Here is a 22,737-nt window from a genome sequence, read left to right as displayed (position 1 = left end):
AGATGAAAGAGAAATACTACCTGCATCCCAAATTGGACCCCATTTCTATATGTAGTGCACTACTTTTGACCAGGGCACATAAGGCCATGATCAAAGCTATTGCACTACATAGGGGATGGGGTGCTATTTCGGGAATTACACATGGAATATTTACAAGGCCATGACAAAACCCCAAGAGGCTTAATTAATTAAACCAACCCTGGACCCCAATCATGAAAGGGTAGTTTAATTGGCTAAGCTCGCGGTGGGCAATCACGACCTGCCATGGGGGGTGTAGTCACGCCCTGCCAGGGGTGGTATAGTCAGGTAAGGATGCCCACCCCTGAGGTATAACAAGGTAAGGTTGCCCACCCCTGAGGTATAACAAGGAGAGGTTGCCCACCCCTGAGGTATAACAAGGAGAGGTTGCCCACCCCTGAGGTATAACAAGGAGAGGTTGCCCACCCCTGAGGTATAACAAGGAAAGGTTGCCCACCCCTGAGGTATAACAAGGAGAGGTTCCCCACCCCTGAGGTATAACAAGGAGAGGTTGCCCACCCCTGAGGTATAAGAAGGTGTTAGTAGAAGTCTGTCACATTACCATTAGAGCCGCTCTCCTTCCATTTGAACTTGTTGTCTTCTGTGTGTCGTGTCCAGGTGGATCTGAAGGTGACCAGTTCTGAGGTGAAGTGAGCCAGGCTCCACTGTAGTCCTCTGGAACTCTCCTTCCACAGATTACTGGAGGGAGACAACAGCTGGTCGTCAGCAGACCTGGGTTCCAATGTTTATTTTTGGGGTTTTTATCTTCTCCGAATAATTTTTTTCCCTGTTTGATTGAGCCGACCTGAATTGTGCAGAATGGGCTGTTTGGGACTATTCTGTTGCTTCCATTGCACCAGGCAAACTTAATCAAGCACGAGTAAATATCAGAAAGAAAACCAATACATGGGATATGTGGTCACCTGTGCCGATTGCAGGGGTCTGGTGGGCCTGGGTTGTCTTCCACCAGGGGAATGACTATCTTCTCAGCCATGTCAGTCAGTAGGGAGAACGTAGGGTCTACTATGAAGTCTATGAAACCTACAAGAGACATGGAGTCTTAATGAGGACAGTTTAGTATTTAGTAGTGAATGGATCGTTATTCAGTAATGAATGGATCAGTATTCAGTAGTGAATGGATCAGTATCCAGTAGTGAATGGATCAGTATTCAGTAGTGAATGGATCAGTATTCAGTAGTGAATTGATCAGTATTCAGTAGTGAATGGATCAGTATTCAGAAGTGAATGGATCAGTATTCAGTAATGAATGGATCAGTATTCAGTAGTGAATGGATCAGTATTCAGTAGTGAATTGATCAGTATTCAGTAGTGAATGGATCAGTATTCAGAAGTGAATGGATCGTTATTCAGTAGTGAATGGATCAGTATTCAGTAGTGAATGGATCAGTATTCAGTAATGAATGGATCAGTATTCAGTAGTGAATGGATGAGTATTCAGTAGTGAATGGATCAGTATTCAGTAGTGAATGGATCAGTATTCAGTAGTGAATGGATCAGTATTCAGTAGTGAATGGATCAGTATTCAGTAGTGAATGGATGAGTATTCAGTAGTGAATGGATCAGTATTCAGTAGTGAATGGATCAGTATTCAGTATTCAGTAGTGAATGGATCAGTATTCAGTAATGAATGGATCAGTATTCAGTATTCAGTAATGAATGGATCAGCATTCAGTAATGAATGGATCAGTATTCAGTAATGAATGGATCAGTATTCAGTATTCAGTAATGAATGGATCGTTATTCAGTAGTGAATGGATCAGTATTCAGTAGTGAATGGATCAGTATTCAGTAATGAATGGATCAGTATTCAGTAATGAATGGATCAGTATTCAGTAGTGAATGGATCAGTATTCAGTAGTGAATGGATCAGTATTCAGTAGTGAATGGATCAGTATTCAGTAGTGAATGGATCAGTATTCAGTAATGAATGGATCAGTATTCAGTAATGAATGGATCAGTATTCAGTAGTGAATGGATCAGTATTCAGTAATGAATGGATGCGTAAGTGAATGATTTAATGGATTGTAAAGGTATTTTCAATGACCTATCTGCGACTCTGCGACTAGGGTGCTGTTCCGATCACACAGTGGAGAGAAAGGAAGACCTAGTTCTGCCTCTCTGTCACCCTCAGGAAGACAGAAAGAGAGAGAACACATTTCAATGGGCTTTCTAAGACACTCAACAACGAGCAAGATAATCCAAGAATAGTCATGAAATGAAACCGAACCGTCACAGTACACGAGACGACCCAGGTCTATCACAGTACACAAGACGACCCAGGACTGTCACAGTACATGAGACGACCCAGGTCTATCACAGTACCCAGTCAGGAACATCCTGTCCCTAGTTGTAAAGTTCAACCAGTGGTCCTACCTGTCTGAAGAACTCTTCCATGAGGGCTTTGGTCCAGCGAGAGTGCAGACCCCAGGGCTTGGAGGGGTGGCTGATGTCTGCAGTGTGCAGCAGTAGGGACAGCGCTTTGGGTTTGTCTATGCTGTTAGTCACAGGAAACAAACAGCGAGGAGTTATTGCTGGGTTTTTGGAGGAGGACCAAACTCTTGGACTTTCATGTAAATCATTGGAGTTACTGGGCGAGTTAAACACACTCATTCAATTCAGTTGACATGAAGTGCTCTTCAAAATACAAAAACAGGAATAAAATCCATCATTATATCTAAAAACAATGGTCTAGTAGTATCATATTCCTTACATTCGTCATCTCTAGCATACTCAGTTCTGTCATAATAATCTCCATCTCTGATCATGTGACCTGGGTGAAGCGGCACCTACCCTTCGTGCTGCTGCAGACACCCCTTAATGGCTTTGACCTGGACGAGGTGAGACGACATGTCCGTAGCCAACACCATCTCTATCACCAGCGCTCGCAGCTCCCTGTCACACATACACGCACACACACACACATACGCGCACCAACACACACACACGCACCAACACACGCACCAACACACACACACACACGCACCAACACAGACATGCACACATGCGCACCAACACACACACACACACACACATGCACAGGATTCAGAGAGGGGGGCAGTGCGGGAGGGGGAGGGAGAGGAGCGAGCACAGCGGAATGGGCTGTCATTTGGGACGCAGAGTCATTCTGCATTTTGAATCCTAAAGATAATCCCATGGGTTGTAACCTTTTCAGACTGTCCTGATGGGTTTCCTTGTTCCCATGGTAACCTAGATTTGTGCTGCTCAGAGCAGAGCTGTTGTTCCATTTGCTTCTGTCTGTCTGTCTGTCGATGTCTTTCTCTCAGTCTTTCTCTCTGTCTTTCTCTCTGTATGTCTGTCTGTCTGTCTGCTGTCCGTCCATCCGTCTGTCCGTCCATCTGTCTGTCTGTCTGTCTGTCTGTCTGTCTGTCTGTCTGTCTGTCTGTCTGTCTGTCTGTCTGTCTGTCTGTCTGTCTATGTCCGTCCGTCCATCCGTCTGTCTCACCACCTCTACCTTGCAAAACAATAATTTAGCAATTTTTGCTGGGCAGTTCGGAAGTCAATGAGGCATGTACTGAGTCATGTACTGTGCTGAGGCATGTACTGTGCTGAGGCATGTACTGAGCCATGTACTGTACTGAGGCATGTACTGAGTCATGTACTGTGCTGAGGCATGTAATGTACTGAGTCATGTACTGTGCTGAGGCATGTACTGAGTCATGTACTGTACTGAGTCATGTACTGTGCTGAGGCATGTACTGAGTCATGTACTGTGCTGAGGCATGTACTGTGCTGAGGCATGTACTGTACTGAGTCATGTACTGTACTGAGTCATGTACTGAGTCATGTACTGTGCTGAGGCATGTACTGAGGCATGTACTGTGCTGAGTCATGTACTGAGTCATGTACTGTGCCGAGGCATGTACTGCACTGAGTCATGTACTGTACTGAGGCATGTACTGAGGCATGTACTGAGGCATGCACTGTGCTGAGGCATGTACTGAGTCATGTACTGAGGCATGTACCGTGCTGAGGCATGTACTGAGTCATGTACTGTACTGAGTCATGTACTGAGTCATGTACTGAGTCATGTACTGTACTGAGTCATGTACTGTACTGAGTCATGTACTGAGTCATGTACTGAGTCATGTACTGTACTGAGTCATGTACTGTACTGAGTCATGTACTGTACTGAGTCATGTACTGTACTGAGTCATGTACTGAGTCATGTACTGTACTGAGTCATGTACTGTACTGAGTCATGTACTGTACTGAGTCATGTACTGTGCTGAGTCATGTACTGAGTCATGTACTGTACTGAGTCATGTACTGTACTGAGTCATGTACTGAGTCATGTACTGTACTGAGTCATGTACTGTACTGAGTCATGTACTGTACTGAGTCATGTACTGTACTGAGTCATGTACTGAGTCATGTACTGTACTGAGTCATGTACTGTGCTGAGTCATGTACTGAGTCATGTAATGTACTGAGTCATGTACTGTACTGAGTCATGTACTGAGTCATGTACTGTACTGAGTCATGTACTGTACTGAGTCATGTACTGAGTCATGTACTGTACGTCTGACCAACACTAAAACTCAGACGCTCAGCCCTCTGTGGAATGAGTGACACCACTGTTGTAGTGTATTCAAGGTCTGAAAGATGTCTAAGGTTTTTAATTTCCACTTTAAAATGTCAGACTTGATTTGCCATAACAAAACATGTATCAACCCCTTTAAAACATTTCCATTAATTATAATCCACATAATAATTATAATTTCCTGTTGCTGCAGGAATATTTTCCTGCTGTAGTAAACGGACTCAAATTAAGATCTAACATCTGTATCGTTCTTACATCCACTCTTCCCTGGAGAGGTTCATGAAGATGTTGGACTGGTCGTCTTGGAGAAGACGGAACGCAGCACTGATGTGGTGGCTCTCCTGGACTGACCGGTCGTTGTAGATCATAGCAAAGTCTGACCTACAGTACACAAAACACACAGATGGAAAACGTTCATGAAGTTAGATATCCTGGTCCTAGCCTGGTCCTGGTCTTGTCCTGGTCTTGTCCTAGCCTGGTCCTAGCCTTGTCCAGGTCTTGTCCTGGACCTAGCCCGGTCCTGGTCTTGTCCTAGCATGGTCCTAGCCTGGTCTTAGCATGGTCCTGGTCTTATCCTGGTCCTAGCCCTGTCCTAGCACATTGTGCTTTGTATGTGCTTTGGATAAATTATCTGTTTGCTGTTGTCATGCCTTTAACCCTAAACCTACAGACTTGGGACCAGGTGATAGTTTGTCCTGTGTCTGTCTAACAGAAACATGTTGAGCTTGACAATGACAGTGGGAGGATGTGGCTTAAGCACATACAAGCCAGGCTAATAGTTAGCATCACTGGGTGTAGTAACTGTATAGTAAGTAATAAAGTGGTGTTCATTATTTTTATTTATTTAACCTTTATTTAACCTTTATTTAACCTTTATTTAACCAGGCAAGTCAGTTAAGAACAAATTCTTATTTTCAATGACGGCCTGGGAACAGTGGGTTAACTGCCTGTTCAGGGGGCAGAACGACAGATTTGTACCTTGTAAGCTCGGGGATTTGAACTCGCAGCCTTCCGGTTACTAGTCCAACGCTCTAACCACTAGGCTACCCTGCCCGCCCCTCCACTCCAACCACTAGGCTACCCTGCCTGCCCCTCCACTCTAACCACTAGGCTACCCTGCCGCCCCTCCACTCTAACCACTAGGCTACCCTGCCTGCCCCTCCACTCTAACCACTAGGCTACCCTGCCGCCCCTCCACTCTAACCACTAGGCTACCCTGCCGCCCCTACACTCTAACCACTTGGCTACCCTGCTGCCCCTACACTCTAACCACTAGGCTACCCTGCCGCCCCTCCACTCTAACCACTAGGCTACCCTGCCACCCCTACACTCTAACCACTAGGCTACCCTGCCTGCCCCTCCACTCTAACCACTAGGCTACCCTGCCCGCCCCTCCACTCTAACCACTAGGCTACCCTGCCCGCCCCTCCACTCTAACCACTAGGCTACCCTGCCTGCCCCTCCACTCTAACCACTAGGCTACCCTGCCTGCCCCTCCACTCTAACCACTAGGCAACCCTGCCTGCCCCTCCACTCTAACCACTAGGCTACCCTGCCCGCCCCTCCACTCTAACCACTAGGCTACCCTGCCCGCCCCTCCACTCTAACCACTAGGCTACCCTGCCTGCCCCTCCACTCTAACCACTAGGCTACCCTGCCTGCCCCTCCACTCTAACCACTAGGCTACCCTGCCTGCCCCTCCACTCTAACCACTAGGCTACCCTGCCCGCCCCTCCACTCTAACCACTAGGCTACCCTGCCTGCCCCTCCACTCTAACCACTAGGCTACCCTGCCTGCCCCTCCACTCTAACCACTAGGCTACCCTGCCGCTCCTCCACTCTAACCACTAGGCTACCCTGCCGCCCCTCCACTCTAACCACTAGGCTACCCTGCCTGCCCCTCTACTCTAACCACTAGGCTACCCTGCCTGCCCCTCCACTCTAACCACTAGGCTACCCTGCCGCCCCCTCCACTCTAACCACTAGGCTACCCTGCCGCCCCTCCACTCTAACCACTAGGCTACCCTGCCTGCCCCTCCACTCTAACCACTAGGCTACCCTGCCGCCCCTCCACTCTAACCACTAGGCTACCCTGCCTGCCCCTCCACTCTAACCACTAGGCTACCCTGCCTGCCCCTCCACTCTAACCACTAGGCTACCCTGCCCGCCCCTCCACTCTAACCACTAGGCTACCCTGCCTGCCCCTACACTCTAACCACTAGGCTACCCTGCCGCCCCTCCACTCTAACCACTAGGCTACCCTGCCACCCCTACACTCTAACCACTAGGCTACCCTGCCTGCCCCTCCACTCTAACCACTAGGCTACCCTGCCCGCCCCTCCACTCTAACCACTAGGCTACCCTGCCCGCCCCTCCACTCTAACCACTAGGCTACCCTGCCTGCCCCTCCACTCTAACCACTAGGCTACCCTGCCTGCCCCTCCACTCTAACCACTAGGCAACCCTGCCTGCCCCTCCACTCTAACCACTAGGCTACCCTGCCCGCCCCTCCACTCTAACCACTAGGCTACCCTGCCCGCCCCTCCACTCTAACCACTAGGCTACCCTGCCTGCCCCTCCACTCTAACCACTAGGCTACCCTGCCTGCCCCTCCACTCTAACCACTAGGCTACCCTGCCTGCCCCTCCACTCTAACCACTAGGCTACCCTGCCCGCCCCTCCACTCTAACCACTAGGCTACCCTGCCTGCCCCTCCACTCTAACCACTAGGCTACCCTGCCTGCCCCTCCACTCTAACCACTAGGCTACCCTGCCGCTCCTCCACTCTAACCACTAGGCTACCCTGCCGCCCCTCCACTCTAACCACTAGGCTACCCTGCCTGCCCCTCTACTCTAACCACTAGGCTACCCTGCCTGCCCCTCCACTCTAACCACTAGGCTACCCTGCCGCCCCCTCCACTCTAACCACTAGGCTACCCTGCCGCCCCTCCACTCTAACCACTAGGCTACCCTGCCTGCCCCTCCACTCTAACCACTAGGCTACCCTGCCGCCCCTCCACTCTAACCACTAGGCTACCCTGCCTGCCCCTCCACTCTAACCACTAGGCTACCCTGCCTGCCCCTCCACTCTAACCACTAGGCTACCCTGCCCGCCCCTCCACTCTAACCACTAGGCTACCCTGCCTGCCCCTCCACTCTAAACACTAGGCTACCCTGCCTGCCCCTCCACTCTAACCACTAGGCTACCCTGCCCGCCCCTCCACTCTAACCACTAGGCTACCCTGCCTGCCCCTCCACTCTAACCACTAGGCTACCCTGCCCGCCCCTCCACTCTAACCACTAGGCTACCCTGCCTGCCCCTCCACTCTAACCACTAGGCTACCCTGCCGCCCCTCCACTCTAACCACTAGGCTACCCTGCCCGCCCCTCCACTCTAACCACTAGGCTACCCTGCCCGCCCCTCCACTCTAACCACTAGGCTACCCTGCCTGCCCCTCCACTCTAACCACTAGGCTACCCTGCCCGCCCCTCCACTCTAACCACTAGGCTACCCTGCCCGCCCCTCCACTCTAACCACTAGGCTACCCTGCCTGCCCCTCCACTCTAACCCCTAGGCTACCCTGCCCGCCCCTCCACTCTAACCACTAGGCTACCCTGCCTGCCCCTCCACTCTAACCACTAGGCTACCCTGCCCGCCCCTCCACTCTAACCACTAGGCTACCCTGCCTGCCCCTCCACTCTAACCACTAGGCTACCCTGCCTGAGAGATGAGGACCGATAGATGTAAAGGACTGAAAAAGAACTGCAAGTAGTTCATAATGTTCCCCTGATCAAACCCACTGTCTAAAGTCATTTGCATATGTGTTTATTAAGCAATACATTTAAAAAATACAAAATGGATGATATGTCAGAGCATTGAGATTCTCTCAGGGCCAAATACTGCACAATTTGTATTTGTATTTATTTTATATGAGCATGCATTTTATAGGAGAACTGCATGCTCATAACTTCAAGCTATCTAGCTGATGGCAGCAGGCCCTCGTGTTTCGTTCCCAAAATAAAGAGTTCATCTGTGTGCCAGGATACAGAGTTCTTAGGTCCATCTGTGTCTCTATGTGGAAAATCTACTGCTAAAAATACTGCCTTCCCTCCATAAGATATGTTTGCTTAAGAAGGAGTATGCAGGAGCTGTGAGTAGTTGAGAATCTCTCTCTCTCTCTCTCTCTCACATACACATTCGTAAACACTTCAGTAATCTAATAGAATCAGAGAATAAAAGTTTGGCATAGTTGGGGCAATGCTATTGTATTAAAACGCTTCCAAATGATTTATCTTTTTCACTATATCTCTCTCTGCACTATATCTCTCTCTGCATTTTTGAACACCTCAGTAATTCTCACTTTACGTCATCTTACTTTGTGTGAATGTGGAAGTTGTTTGTCGTTCCAGTGTGTTCGTAGTCATGGATGGCCGCAGCAAACAGTGACGCCAGGACCTCCAGTTCAGTCAACCAGTGCTGCACGTGAGACCCACACAGATACCCCTGTTATAAACATCATATATACTCCGTGGCCATTGTATTGGGTAAATCACACCATTCACATTTACATGTTTCTCCTACAGACATGGGAGTCCCCTTGTCCGTGGTTGTCTCTATAAAACAGACAGACAGGCATCGAGGTATTCAGGTACTCTTCGATTGAACGTGAGAGTGGACCAAATGACCTAAGCAACTTTGAATGTGGTATGATGGTCAGTGCCAGGTGCGCCACTTCCAGTATCACAGAAACGGCCGGGCCTCCTGGGCTTTTCACGCACGACACTGTCTAGGGTTTACAGAGAACGGTGAGACGAACAAACATCCAGTCAGCTGCAGTGAAAACTGCTCGTTGATGAGAGAGGTCGAAGGAGAATAGCAAGAACCGTGCAAGCTAACAGGCGGGCCACAAACAGGCAAATCTCTGGTCGGCGCCATATTATATATCTATACCAATTGAGCAACGTTTCCATGCCTCAAATAATTCAGGCTGTTCTGGAGGCAGGAGGGGGGAGGGGGGGTCTGACCCGGTACTAGATGGATGTACCTAATAAAGTGGCCACTGAGTGTACATAGCACAGTCATTATCATTATATAATTATTATACAGTAACCAGAGTTGGAGGCAAGACCAACACCGATACACTTGTTATTAACATCCCCATTTCACATTTACAGTAATTTACATTGGATTACAGTAAAAAAAAAAAAAATCACATAAATTGGCTTCCTTCACGTCCATCCATTACAGCTAGTGCCTTGAATTTTCCCCCACCACGTCACCTGACCTGGCAGGCCAACTATGGGCCTATAGACGGGTCAGGAAATTCCATTTCAAATACAACATTACAGAGATGATCTGTTGTAAACTGAGTGAAAAAGGTGCTGTACTGTACCACTAGTCCTGTACGGAGGAGCAGACAGTGGAGGGTTTGTGTGACGTCGGCTGCGTGGACACTGCTGTGGTAGGGGTTGCTGTGTTTACTGTAGCCTTTCTCCAGCTTCTCCAAGAAGGACATCAGACAGGAGATGGGGATCTGTAATAGGACGCCATATGACATCGAGAGTTCACATGGAGTCGGTGCATTGTGTTTGGTCCATACTGTATCATCAACCTCTCAAAGTCATCTGTGTCGGAATCTGCTCCCGAGTTGTACGACTTGTGCAAGAATCTTAGAATAATTCCATTTAGCTAGGAAAATATGTGTGCTTACTTCAACAGACAAACCATGTGTTTTTTTGGGCAGCGAGAGAAGTTTGAATTGTTATGAAGAATTAAATCTGTACAGAAACTGAAAGAGTTAGTTATGGTAAACTAGTCAAATATATAGTAGAGGATGTGCGAAGTGATTAGGTGGAGACCTTGAATCTGCTGTTGAGTCCGTATCGTGTGACCAGCTCCAGGAACAGGGTCTGTAGTGCGTGGTCATGGCAGACAGTGTTCAGAGCAAACACATCAAAGTTCCACCGGTCAATGTCCTAAAGATGGAGAGGATCGAGACGAACAGAGTCTGATCTCATTATGTCCACGTTGACTTTTATCAAGAGTTAGAGACAGTCTGATATTTAATTAAAAAAAAGATAGCTACATGTATTTAACCTTTATTTAACTAGGCAAGTCAATGAAGATCATATTGTTGTGATGGCCGACCAAGAGGCTCAAGGTCTCCTGCTGTGGACATTTTACTACATCATATTGTAGTAAGGTTTTGGTTTCTTGTCCACATGACCTGACCAGGAGAAACTAGTCACACGGTCAGGGAAACTCCTGGCTCTGCTCCCTATGTGGTGCCTAATTAGCTTAGGGAAACTGATTTGCCTAGTTTAAATAAAGGTTAAATAAAAAAAAATGTTTTTAAAAATGTGTTGCCCAATGAAAGACTTATAGACTGATAATAGATAAGACGTTGTTACCCGGAGACAGTTAACTACTGCTGCAGGTTGGTCAGGCATGGCAGCGGTGTAGGCCCTTCTGAACATCCTGAAACAACAGCACATGGAATGTTTGGCATTGGTACAATCTCAGAAGTGAATCTGTAATTTCCTTGTTTCAACCGAATGTGAATAATGCATTCCACTGCTAATGAACCTAGATGAACTTATCCTGACCCTGTGACACACTGTCACGCCCTGACCATAGTTTGCTTTGTATGTTTCTATGTTTTGTTTGGTCAGGGTGTGATCTGAGTGGGCATTCTATGTTGTATGTCTAGTTTGTCTGTTTCTGTGTTTGGGCCTGATATGGTTATCAATCAGAGGCAGGTGTTAGTCATTGTCTCTGATTGGGAACCATATTTACGTAGCCTGTGTTGTCATTGTGGGTTGTGGGTGATTGTCTATGTTAGTTGCTTGTGTCAGCACATTTCGTATATAGCTCCACGGTCGTTGTTCGTTTTGTATTCAGTGTTCAAGTGCCTTCTTTAATTAAAATATCATTTTGGTCCGCTTCTTACGACGATCGTGACACACACACACACACTTTACAAACCCTATGCACAACTTTATTTAGGAGTTTATTTTTTATTTATTTTTTTATATTTAATTTATTTCTCAAATGAATGAGGAGGACCATCCTCCTCGACCTCACTGGGTGAGCCTCCTTTGCAGTATAATATAAGTGAACGTCCTCATTGAGGATAATAACGTTTTCCATCTACCTCTCAACGAATATCCCAGCCTGCACTGCGTGGACGATGCTGCGGAACTTTGGTTTGTCGTCAGAGCGGCGGGCAGGGCGGCGGGCCCTCTGAGTGAAGGTTGAAGCCAGCCAATCAGTGACCTCCGTGGGCACGCCATCAGAGTGCAGCTTCTGGAGGTCATCCTCTGCATCCAGACCCGGTCTGAGAGGAGAGAGAACAAATCAGACCCTGTCTGAGAGAGACAGAGAGAGAGAACAAATCAGACCCTGTCTGAGAGAGACAGAGAGAACAAATCAGACCCTGTCTGAGAGGGGACAAAGAGAGAGAACAAATCAGACCCTGTCTGAGAGGGGACAGAGAGAACAAATCAGACCCTGTCTGAGAGGGGACAGAGAGAACAAATCAGACCCTGTCTGAGAGGGGACAGAGAGAACAAATCAGACCCTGTCTGAGAGGGGACAGAGAGGAGAGAGAACAAATCAGACCCTGTCTAAGTGAGACAGAGAGAGAGAACAAATCAGACCCTGTCTGAGAGAGACAGAGAGAGAGAACAAATCAGACCCTGTCTGAGAGAGACAGAGAGAGAGAACAAATCAGACCCTGTCTGAGACGGGAGGGAGAGAGAACAAATCAGACCCTGTCTGAGAGAGACAGAGAGAGAGAACAAATCAGACGCTGTCTGAGAGGGGAGGGAGAGAGAACAAATCAGACCCTGTCTGAGACGGGAGGGAGAGAGAACAAATCAGACCCTGTCTGAGACGGGAGAGAGAGAGAACAAATCAGACCCTGTCTGAGAGGGGACAGAGAGAACAAATCAGACCCTGTCTGAGAGAGGACAGAGAGAACAAATCAGACCCTGTCTGAGAGGGGACAGAGAGGAGAGAGAACAAATCAGACCCTGTCTGAGTGAGACAGAGAGAGAGAACAAATCAGACCCTGTCTGAGAGAGACAGAGAGAGAGAACAAATCAGACCCTGTCTGAGAGAGACAGAGAGAGAGAACAAATCAGACCCTGTCTGAGACGGGAGGGAGCGAGAACAAATCAGACCCTGTCTGAGACGGGAGGGAGAGAGAACAAATCAGACCCTGTCTGAGACGGGAGAGAGAGAGAACAAATCAGACCCTATCTGAAACGGGAGAGAGAGAGAACAAATCAGACCCTGTCTGAGACGGGAGAGAGAGAGAACAAATCAGACCCTATCTGAAATGGGAGCGAGAGAGAACAAATCAGACCCTGTCTGAGACGGGAGGGAGAGAGAACAAATCAGACCCTGTCTGAGACGGGAGGGAGAGAGAACAAATCAGACCCTGTCTGAGATGGGAGGGAGAGAGAACAAATCAGACCCTGTCTGAGACGGGAGGGAGAGAGAACAAATCAGACCCTGTCTGAGACGGGAGAGAGAGAGAACAAATCAGACCCTATCTGAAACGGGAGAAAGAGAGAACAAATCAGACCCTGTCTGAGACGGGAGGGAGAGAGAACAAATCAGACCCTATCTGAAACGGGAGAAAGAGAGAACAAATCAGACCCTATCTGAGACGGGAGGGAGAGAGAACAAATCAGACCCTGTCTGAAACGGGAGAAAGAGAGAACAAATCAGACCCTGTCTGAGACGGGAGGGAGAGAGAACAAATCAGACCCTGTCTGAGACGGGAGGGAGAGAGAACAAATCAGACCCTGTCTGAAACGGGAGAAAGAGAGAACAAATCAGACCCTGTCTGAGACGGGAGGGAGAGAGAACAAATCAGACCCTGTCTGAGACGGGAGAGAGAGAGAACAAATCAGACCCTGTCTGAGACGGGAGAGAGAGAGAACAAATCAGACCCTGTCTGAGACGGGAGGGAGAGAGAACAAATCAGACCCTATCTGAAACGGGAGAAAGAGAGAACAAATCAGACCCTATCTGAGACGGGAGGGAGAGAGAACAAATCAGACCCTGTCTGAGACGGGAGAGAGAGAGAACAAATCAGACCCTGTCTGAGACGGGAGGGAGAGAGAACAAATCAGACCCTGTCTGAGACGGGAGGGAGAGAGAACAAATCAGACCCTGTCTGAGACGGGAGGGAGAGAGAACAAATCAGACCCTGTCTGAGATGGGAGGGAGAGAGAACAAATCAGACCCTGTCCGAGACGGGAGGGAGAGAGAACAAATCAGACCCTGTCTGAGACGGGAGAGAGAGAGAACAAATCAGACCCTATCTGAAACGGGAGAAAGAGAGAACAAATCAGACCCTGTCTGAGACGGGAGGGAGAGAGAACAAATCAGACCCTATCTGAAACGGGAGAAAGAGAGAACAAATCAGACCCTATCTGAGACGGGAGGGAGAGAGAACAAATCAGACCCTGTCTGAAACGGGAGAAAGAGAGAACAAATCAGACCCTGTCTGAGACGGGAGGGAGAGAGAACAAATCAGACCCTGTCTGAGACGGGAGGGAGAGAGAACAAATCAGACCCTGTCTGAAACGGGAGAAAGAGAGAACAAATCAGACCCTGTCTGAGACGGGAGGGAGAGAGAACAAATCAGACCCTGTCTGAGACGGGAGAGAGAGAGAACAAATCAGACCCTGTCTGAGACGGGAGAGAGAGAGAACAAATCAGACCCTGTCTGAGACGGGAGGGAGAGAGAACAAATCAGACCCTATCTGAAACGGGAGAAAGAGAGAACAAATCAGACCCTATCTGAGACGGGAGGGAGAGAGAACAAATCAGACCCTGTCTGAGACGGGAGAGAGAGAGAACAAATCAGACCCTGTCTGAGACGGGAGGGAGAGAGAACAAATCAGACCCTGTCTGAGACGGGAGGGAGAGAGAACAAATCAGACCCTGTCTGAGACGGGAGGGAGAGAGAACAAATCAGACCCTGTCTGAGACGGGAGGGAGAGAGAACAAATCAGACCCTGTCTGAGACGGGAGAGAGAGAGAACAAATCAGACCCTGTCTGAGACGGGAGGGAGAGAGAACAAATCAGACCCTGTCTGAGACGGGAGGGAGAGAGAACAAATCAGACCCTGTCTGAGACGGGAGGGAGAGAGAACAAATCAGACCCTGTCTGAGAGGGGACAGAGAGAACAAATCAGACCCTGTCTGAGAGGGGACAGAGAGGAGAGAGAACAAATCAGACCCTGTCTGAGATGGGAGGGAGAGAGAACAAATCAGACCCTGTCTGAGAGGGGACAGAGAGAGAACAAATCAGACCCTGTCTGAGACGGGAGGGAGAGAGAACAAATCAGACCCTATCTGAAACGGGAGAGAGAGAGAACAAATCAGACCCTATCTGAAACGGGAGAGAGAGAGAACAAATCAGACCCTGTCTGAGACGGGAGGGAGAGAGAACAAATCAGACCCTGTCTGAGACGGGAGGGAGAGAGAACAAATCAGACCCTATCTGAGACGGGAGGGAGAGAGAACAAATCAGACCCTGTCTGAAACGGGAGAGAGAGAGAACAAATCAGACCCTGTCTGAAACGGGAGGGAGAGAGAACAAATCAGACCCTGTCTGAGACGGGAGGGAGAGAGAACAAATCAGACCCTGTCTGAAACGGGAGGGAGAGAGAACAAATCAGACCCTGTCTGAGAGGGGACAGAGAGAACAAATCAGACCCTGTCTGAGACGGGAGAGAGAGAGAACAAATCAGACCCTGTCTGAAACGGGAGGGAGAGAGAACAAATCAGACCCTGTCTGAGACGGGAGGGAGAGAGAACAAATCAGACCCTGTCTGAAACGGGAGAGAGAGAGAACAAATCAGACCCTGTCTGAAACGGGAGAAAGAGAGAACAAATCAGACCCTGTCTGAGACGGGAGGGAGAGAGAACAAATCAGACCCTGTCTGAAACGGGAGGGAGAGAGAACAAATCAGACCCTGTCTGAGACGGGAGGGAGAGAGAACAAATCAGACCCTGTCTGAGACGGGAGGGAGAGAGAACAAATCAGACCCTGTCTGAGACGGGAGGGAGAGAGAACAAATCAGACCCTGTCTGAGACGGGAGAGAGAGAGAACAAATCAGACCCTGTCTGAGACGGGAGAGAGAGAGAACAAATCAGACCCTGTCTGAGAGAGACAGAGAGAGAGAACAAATCAGACCCTGTCTGAGACGGGAGGGAGAGAGAACAAATCAGACCCTGTCTGAGACGGGAGGGAGAGAGAACAAATCAGACCCTGTCTGAGACGGGAGAGAGAGAGAACAAATCAGACCCTGTCTGAGACGGGAGAGAGAGAGAACAAATCAGACCCTGTCTGAGACGGGAGGGAGAGAGAACAAATCAGACCCTGTCTGAGACGGGAGGGAGAGAGAACAAATCAGACCCTGTCTGAGAGGGGACAGAGAGAACAAATCAGACCCTGTCTGAGACGGGAGGGAGAGAGAACAAATCAGACCCTGTCTGAGACGGGAGAGAGAGAGAACAAATCAGACCCTGTCTGAGACGGGAGAGAGAGAACAAATCAGACCCTGTCTGAGAGAGACAGAGAGAGAGAACAAATCAGACCCTGTCTGAGACGGGAGGGAGAGAGAACAAATCAGACCCTGTCTGAGACGGGAGGGAGAGAGAACAAATCAGACCCTGTCTGAGACGGGAGAGAGAGAGAACAAATCAGACCCTGTCTGAGAGAGACAGAGAGAGAGAACAAATCAGACCCTGTCTGAGACGGGAGGGAGAGAGAACAAATCAGACCCTGTCTGAGACGGGAGGGAGAGAGAACAAATCAGACCCTGTCTGAGAGGGGACAGAGAGAACAAATCAGACCCTATCTGAGACGGGAGGGAGAGAGAACAAATCAGACCCTGTCTGAGACGGGAGGGAGAGAGAACAAATCAGACCCTGTCTGAGACGGGAGAGAGAGAGAACAAATCAGACCCTGTCTGAGACGGGAGAGAGAGAGAACAAATCAGACCCTATCTGAAACGGGAGAAAGAGAGAACAAATCAGACCCTATCTGAAACGGGAGAAAGAGAGAACAAATCAGACCCTATCTGAAACGGGAGAAAGAGAGAACAAATCAGACCCTATCTGAAACGGGAGAAAGAGAGAACAAATCAGACCCTATCTGAAACGGGAGAAAGAGAGAACAAATCAGACCCTATCTGAAACGGGAGAAAGAGAGAACAAATCAGACCCTGTCTGAAACGGGAGAAAGAGAGAACAAATCAGACCCTGTCTGAGACGGGAGAGAGAGAGAACAAATCAGACCCTGTCTGAGACGGGAGAGAGAGAGAACAAATCAGACCCTGTCTGAGACGGGAGAGAGAGAGAACAAATCAGACCCTGTCTGAAACGGGAGAGAGAGAGAACAAATCAGACCCTGTCTGAGACGGGAGGGAGAGAGAACAAATCAGACCCTGTCTGAGACGGGAGGGAGAGAGAACAAATCAGACCCTGTCTGAGACGGGAGGGAGAGAGAACAAATCAGACCCTGTCTGAGACGGGAGAGAGAGAGAACAAATCAGACCCTGTCTGAAACGGGAGAGAGAGAGAACAAATCAGACCCTGTCTGAGACGGGAGGGAGAGAGAACAAATCAGACCCTGTCTGAGACGGGAGGGAGAGAGAACAAATCAGACCCTGTCTGAGACGGGAGGGAGAGAGAACAAATCAGACCCTGTCTGAAACGGGAGAAAGAGAGAACAAATCAGACCCTGTCTGAGACGGGAGAGAGAGAGAACAAATCAGACCCTGTCTGAGACGGGAGGGAGAGAGAACAAATCAGACCCTGTCTGAGACGGGAGGGAGAGAGAACAAATCAGACCCTGTCTGAGATGGGAGGGAGAGAGAACAAATCAGACCCTGTCTGAGACGGGAGGGAGAGAGAACAAATCAGACCCTGTCTGAGACGGGAGGGAGAGAGAACAAATCAGACCCTGTCTGAGACGGGAGGGAGAGAGAACAAATCAGACCCTGTCTGAGACGGGAGAGAGAGAGAACAAATCAGACCCTGTCTGAAACGGGAGAGAGAGAGAACAAATCAGACCCTGTCTGAGACGGGAGGGAGAGAGAACAAATCAGACCCTGTCTGAGACGGGAGGGAGAGAGAACAAATCAGACCCTGTCTGAGACGGGAGGGAGAGAGAACAAATCAGACCCTGTCTGAGACGGGAGGGAGAGAGAACAAATCAGACCCTGTCTGAGACGGGAGGGAGAGAGAACAAATCAGACCCTGTCTGAGACGGGAGAGACAGGGACACAGTTTTCTTTTATTCCCTTATTTCTAAGCGGCACACGATTCATTTCTGTTGGATGAAAAACTTGAAGGGAAACTAGTTTCGGAATTACATCCTTCATCAGTGTGCTCTGGGGTCATAGCACTGGAGACACGTTGGCCTTCGAACAGCTAATGTCTTAGGGAAATACTAAATATAGACAAGTCTACACTTATAATGTCTTATAATGTCTAATAATGTGGAGCTTTGTGTTCAGAGTGAAAACAAGGATATGATGATGTAGTTTGTGTGTGTGCACGTGTTTCTACAATTACAACACTACAATTACATCACTACAATTACATCACCACAATTACATCACCACAATTACAACACTACAATTACATCACTACAATTACATCACTACAATTACATCACCACAATTACATCACCACAATTACAACACTACAATTACATCACTACAATTACAACACTACAATTACATCACCACAATTACATCACTACAATTACAACACTACAATTACATCACTACAATTACATCACTACAATTACATCACTACAATTACATCACCACAATTACAACACCACAATTACATCACTACAATTACAACACTACAATTACATCACCACAATTACATCACTACAATTACAACACTACAATTACAACACTACAATTACAACACTACAATTACATCACCACAATTACATCACTACAATTACAACACTACAATTACATCACTACAATTACATCACTACAATTACAAAACCTCAATTACAACACTACAATTACAACACTACAATTACAACACTACAATTACATCACCACAATTACATCACTACAATTACAACACTACAATTACAACACTACAATTACAACACTACAATTACATCACCACAATTACAACACCACAATTACAACACTACAATTACAACACTACAATTACAACACTACAATTACATCACCACAATTACATCACTACAATTACAACACTACAATTACATGACTACAATTACAACACTACAATTATATCACTACAATTAGATCACTACAATTACAACACCACAATTACATCACTACAATTACATCACTCCATTCACCACACCACAATTACAACACTACAATTACAACATAATCATTTCAACAAATAAACCATTACAATCAATGGAAACAACTGCAATCCTCAATTTAACACCAGAGTCGTAAATGGTCCTAGCAGCACCAGGGAATCAAGATCCAAGGAATTTGGCAGGTTATCCCAACAATGGGATGCCCTAAATCTGTGGAGACCACAAGGAACTCAAGAATTACGCAACCTTGTGAGCGGGTTTGGTAGCTCATTCTTTTATAATCGGGTAAGTCGGAGGATTGTGTAGTAGAACTTACAGTATCATGAGGTATAATCACACAAAAGTTGCCATGTTATGTAGCTACCATGTTGTTGTCATGTTGTGTTGCTACCCATGTTGTTGTCATGTTGTGTTGCTACCATGCTGTTGTCATGATGTGTTTCTACCATGCTGTTGTCATGTTGTGTTGCTTCCATGCTGTGTTGTCATGTTGTGTTGCTACCCATGTTGTTGTCATGTTGGGATTCTACCATGCTGTTGTCATGATGTGTTTCTACCATGCTGTGGTCATGTTGTGTTGCTACCATGTTGTTGTCATGTTGGAATTCTACCATGTTGTTGTCATGTTGGGTTTCTACCATGCTGTTGTCATGTTGTGTTGCTACCATGTTGTTGCCATGTTTGTTGATACCATGCTGTGTTGTCATGTTGTGTTGCTACCATGTTGTTGCCATGTTTGTTGATGCCATGCTGTGTTGTCATGTTGAGTTTCTACCATGTTGTTGTCATTTTGTGTTGCTACCATGTTCTGGTCATATTGTGTTGCTACCATGTTATTTCTACCATGTTGTTGTCATGTTGGGTTTTCTATCATGTTGTGATTCTACCATGTTGTTGTCATGTTGCGTTGCTACCATGCTGTTGTCATTTTGTGTTGCTACCATGTTCTGGTCATATTGTGTTGCTACCATGTTATTTCTACCATGTTGTTGTCATGTTGGGTTTTCTATCATGTTGGGTTTTCTATCATGTTGTGTTGCTACCATGCTGTTGTCATGATGTGTTTCTACCATGTTATTTCTACCATGTTGTTGTCATGTTGTGTTGCTACCATGTTATTTCTACCATGTTGTTGTCATGTTGGGTTTTCTATCATGTTGGGATTCTACCACGTTGTTATCATGTTGGGTTTCTACCATTTTGTTGTCATGTTGTGTTGCTACCATGCTGTTGTCATGTTGTGTTTCTATCATGTTGTTGTCATGTTGGGTTTCTACCATGCTGTTGTCATGTTGTGTTGCTAACATGTTGTTGTCATGTTGTGGTGCTACCATGCTGTTGTCATGATGTTTTTCTACCATGTTGTGTTTCTACCATGTTGTGTTTCTACCATGCTGTGTTGTCATGTTGAGTTTCTACCATGTTGTTGTCATGTTGTGTTGCTACCATGCTGTTGTCATGTTGTGTTGCTACCCATGTTGTTGTCATGTTGTGTTTCTACCATGTTGTTGTCGTGTTGGGTTTCTACCATGTTGTGTTTCTACCATGTTGTGTTTCTACCATGCTGTGTTGTCATGTTGAGTTTCTACCATGTTGTTGTCATTTTGTGTTGCTACCATGTTATTTCTACCATGTTGTTGTCATGTTGTGTTGCTACCATGTTCTGGTCATATTGCGTTGCTACCATGTTATTTCTACCATGTTGTTGTCATGTTGTGTTGCTACCATGTTCTGGTCATATTGCGTTGCTACCATGTTATTTCTACCATGTTGTTGTCATGTTGTGTTGCTACCATGCTGTGCTGGCATGTGTTGCTGCCATGCTATGGTGTTGTCTTAGGTCTGTCTTTGTGTAGTGTCGTGGTGTCTCTCTGGTTGTGGTGTGTATTTTGTCCTATATTTTCTATTACATTTTTTAATTTTTCATCCCAACTCCCGCCCCTGCAGGAGGCCTTTAGCCTTTTGGAAGGCCGCCATTGATAAATAAGTATTTGTTCTTCACTGACTTGCCTAGTTAAATAAAGGTTAAATAAAAAAAATAAAAAAAAGTTTGTACTGTACCTGGTCCCATCAATGTAAACTGCCTCCAGTAAGGATGCTGTGTAGTCCAAGTTCTTCTTCAGATCTTCAAAGTTCACGTCTTTCTCCTCCAGTTGTTTGACCATACACCTCAGCCTGGAAAGAGAGTCCCACTTTGAACAAACAGCTTCCACAGTCTTCACATGCACTTTATGCTATAGGCCTTACGAAGGATTTTGGTCTCATGAATAATAAGCTTTTAGAGAATTTTAAATATTGCACACTGCACTTGCTTATTAGTATCAGCTTTGTATCAGCCCTTCGTCAGAGTTTTTAAGCCTTAAAAAAGGTTTAATTTAAAGTTGGAGTGAAGGAAGTCGTTTTGGTGATGAATAACCTTGGTTCCTGTCATAACACAACAGTATTATCAGAAACAAGATCTTCAGCAAGACGGCACTGTGGTCAAAACACAGTCAGGTGTGTGATGGCAGCAATTACTAAGCAATTTCCCCCATATTTGTATGTTGTGCTTCAATGTTATGAGCTGGCAACTCAGCGCAGATGTTCAGTGACTGCTTTGGCAACAGGTTGAAATGTCTGGGAAACTGCGTGAGAGGGAAAACGAGATAGAGACAGAGAGAAAGGGAAAGACAGAAGGAGAGAGAGAGACAGAGAGAAAGGGAAAGACAGGAGGAGAGAGAGAAACAGAGAGAAAGGGAAAGACAGAAGGAGAGAGAGAGAGAGAGAAAGGGAAAGACAGAAGGAGAGAGACAGAGAGAGAGAGAGAGAAAGGGAAAGACAGAAGGAGAGAGAGAGAGAGAGAGAGAGAGAGAGAGAGAGAAAGGGAAAGACAGAAGGAGAGAGACAGAGAGAAAGGGAAAGACAGAAGGAGACAGAGAGAGAGAGAGAGAGAGAGAGAGAGAGAGAAAGGGAAAGACAGAAGGAGAGAGACAGAGAGAAAGGGAAAGACAGAAGGAGACAGAGAGAGAGAGAGAGAGAGAGAGAGAGAGAAAGGGAACGACAGAAGGAGAGAGACAGAGAGAAAGGGAAAGACAGAAGGAGACAGAGAGAGAGAGAGAGAGAGAGAGAGAGAGAGAGAAAGGGAAAGACAGAAGGAGACAGAGAGAGAGAGAGAGAGAGAGAGAGAGAGAGAGAGAGAAAGGGAAAGACAGAAGGAGAGAGACAGAGAGAAAGGGAAAGACAGAAGGAGAGAGAGAGACAGAGAGAAAGGGAAAGACAGAAGGAGAGAGAGAAACAGAGAGAAAGGGAAAGACAGAAGGAGAGAGAGAGAGAGAGAGAGAGAGAGAGAGAGAGAGAGAGAGAGAGAGAGAGAGAGAGAAAGGGAAAGACAGAAGGAGAGAGACAGAGAGAAAGGGAAAGACAGAAGAGAGAGAGAGAGAGAGAGAGAGAGAGAGAGAGAGAGAGAGAGAGAGAGAGAGAGAGAGAGAGAAAGGTAAAAAGAGCGAGATAGTGAAAAATATAAATCATTTGGAAGCGTTTTAATACAATAGCATTACGTGTGGAGAGGACCAGTGACAAGAGTGCGTAATTAGGCCCACATTTTCCATGACAGTGGTAAACTGCCCAAACTTCCCATCATTGGCGTATACAGCCACCGCATCCTCTTAAAATGGCATGCCCCGCAGAATTAGTTCATTCACTTCAAAGGGTTTAATCGCCCGATTGAGTGCTGATAGAACCCTGATAGAATGCTGATGGAGCGCTCATAGAATGCTGATGGAACCCTGATAGAATGC

The 22,737-nt window shown here is 47.1% G+C and overlaps 1 protein-coding gene across 1 annotated transcript in view; it reads right to left on the bottom strand.

Moving 5' to 3' along the window:
* LOC139371437 (dual specificity calcium/calmodulin-dependent 3',5'-cyclic nucleotide phosphodiesterase 1B-like) overlaps positions 1-22,737 on the bottom strand; it is a 73,460-nt gene that overhangs the window by 267 nt on the left and 50,456 nt on the right. Inside the window, exons 2-13 of the mRNA XM_071111853.1 lie at positions 21,023-21,136; positions 11,755-11,937; positions 11,012-11,078; positions 10,460-10,576; positions 9,994-10,134; positions 8,977-9,077; positions 4,856-4,981; positions 2,830-2,931; positions 2,413-2,533; positions 2,084-2,165; positions 942-1,059; positions 581-717 (exon numbers count right to left, since the gene is read on the bottom strand). Coding sequence (XP_070967954.1) covers positions 581-717; positions 942-1,059; positions 2,084-2,165; positions 2,413-2,533; positions 2,830-2,931; positions 4,856-4,981; positions 8,977-9,077; positions 9,994-10,134; positions 10,460-10,576; positions 11,012-11,078; positions 11,755-11,937; positions 21,023-21,136 — 1,409 coding nt within the window. The remainder of the gene's footprint in view (positions 1-580; positions 718-941; positions 1,060-2,083; positions 2,166-2,412; positions 2,534-2,829; positions 2,932-4,855; positions 4,982-8,976; positions 9,078-9,993; positions 10,135-10,459; positions 10,577-11,011; positions 11,079-11,754; positions 11,938-21,022; positions 21,137-22,737) is intronic.

This window comes from Oncorhynchus clarkii, chromosome 17 (assembly GCF_045791955.1).
Source record: "Oncorhynchus clarkii lewisi isolate Uvic-CL-2024 chromosome 17, UVic_Ocla_1.0, whole genome shotgun sequence".
Taxonomy (NCBI): domain Eukaryota; kingdom Metazoa; phylum Chordata; class Actinopteri; order Salmoniformes; family Salmonidae; genus Oncorhynchus; species Oncorhynchus clarkii.
This window is presented reverse-complemented; position numbering and strand designations above follow the sequence as displayed.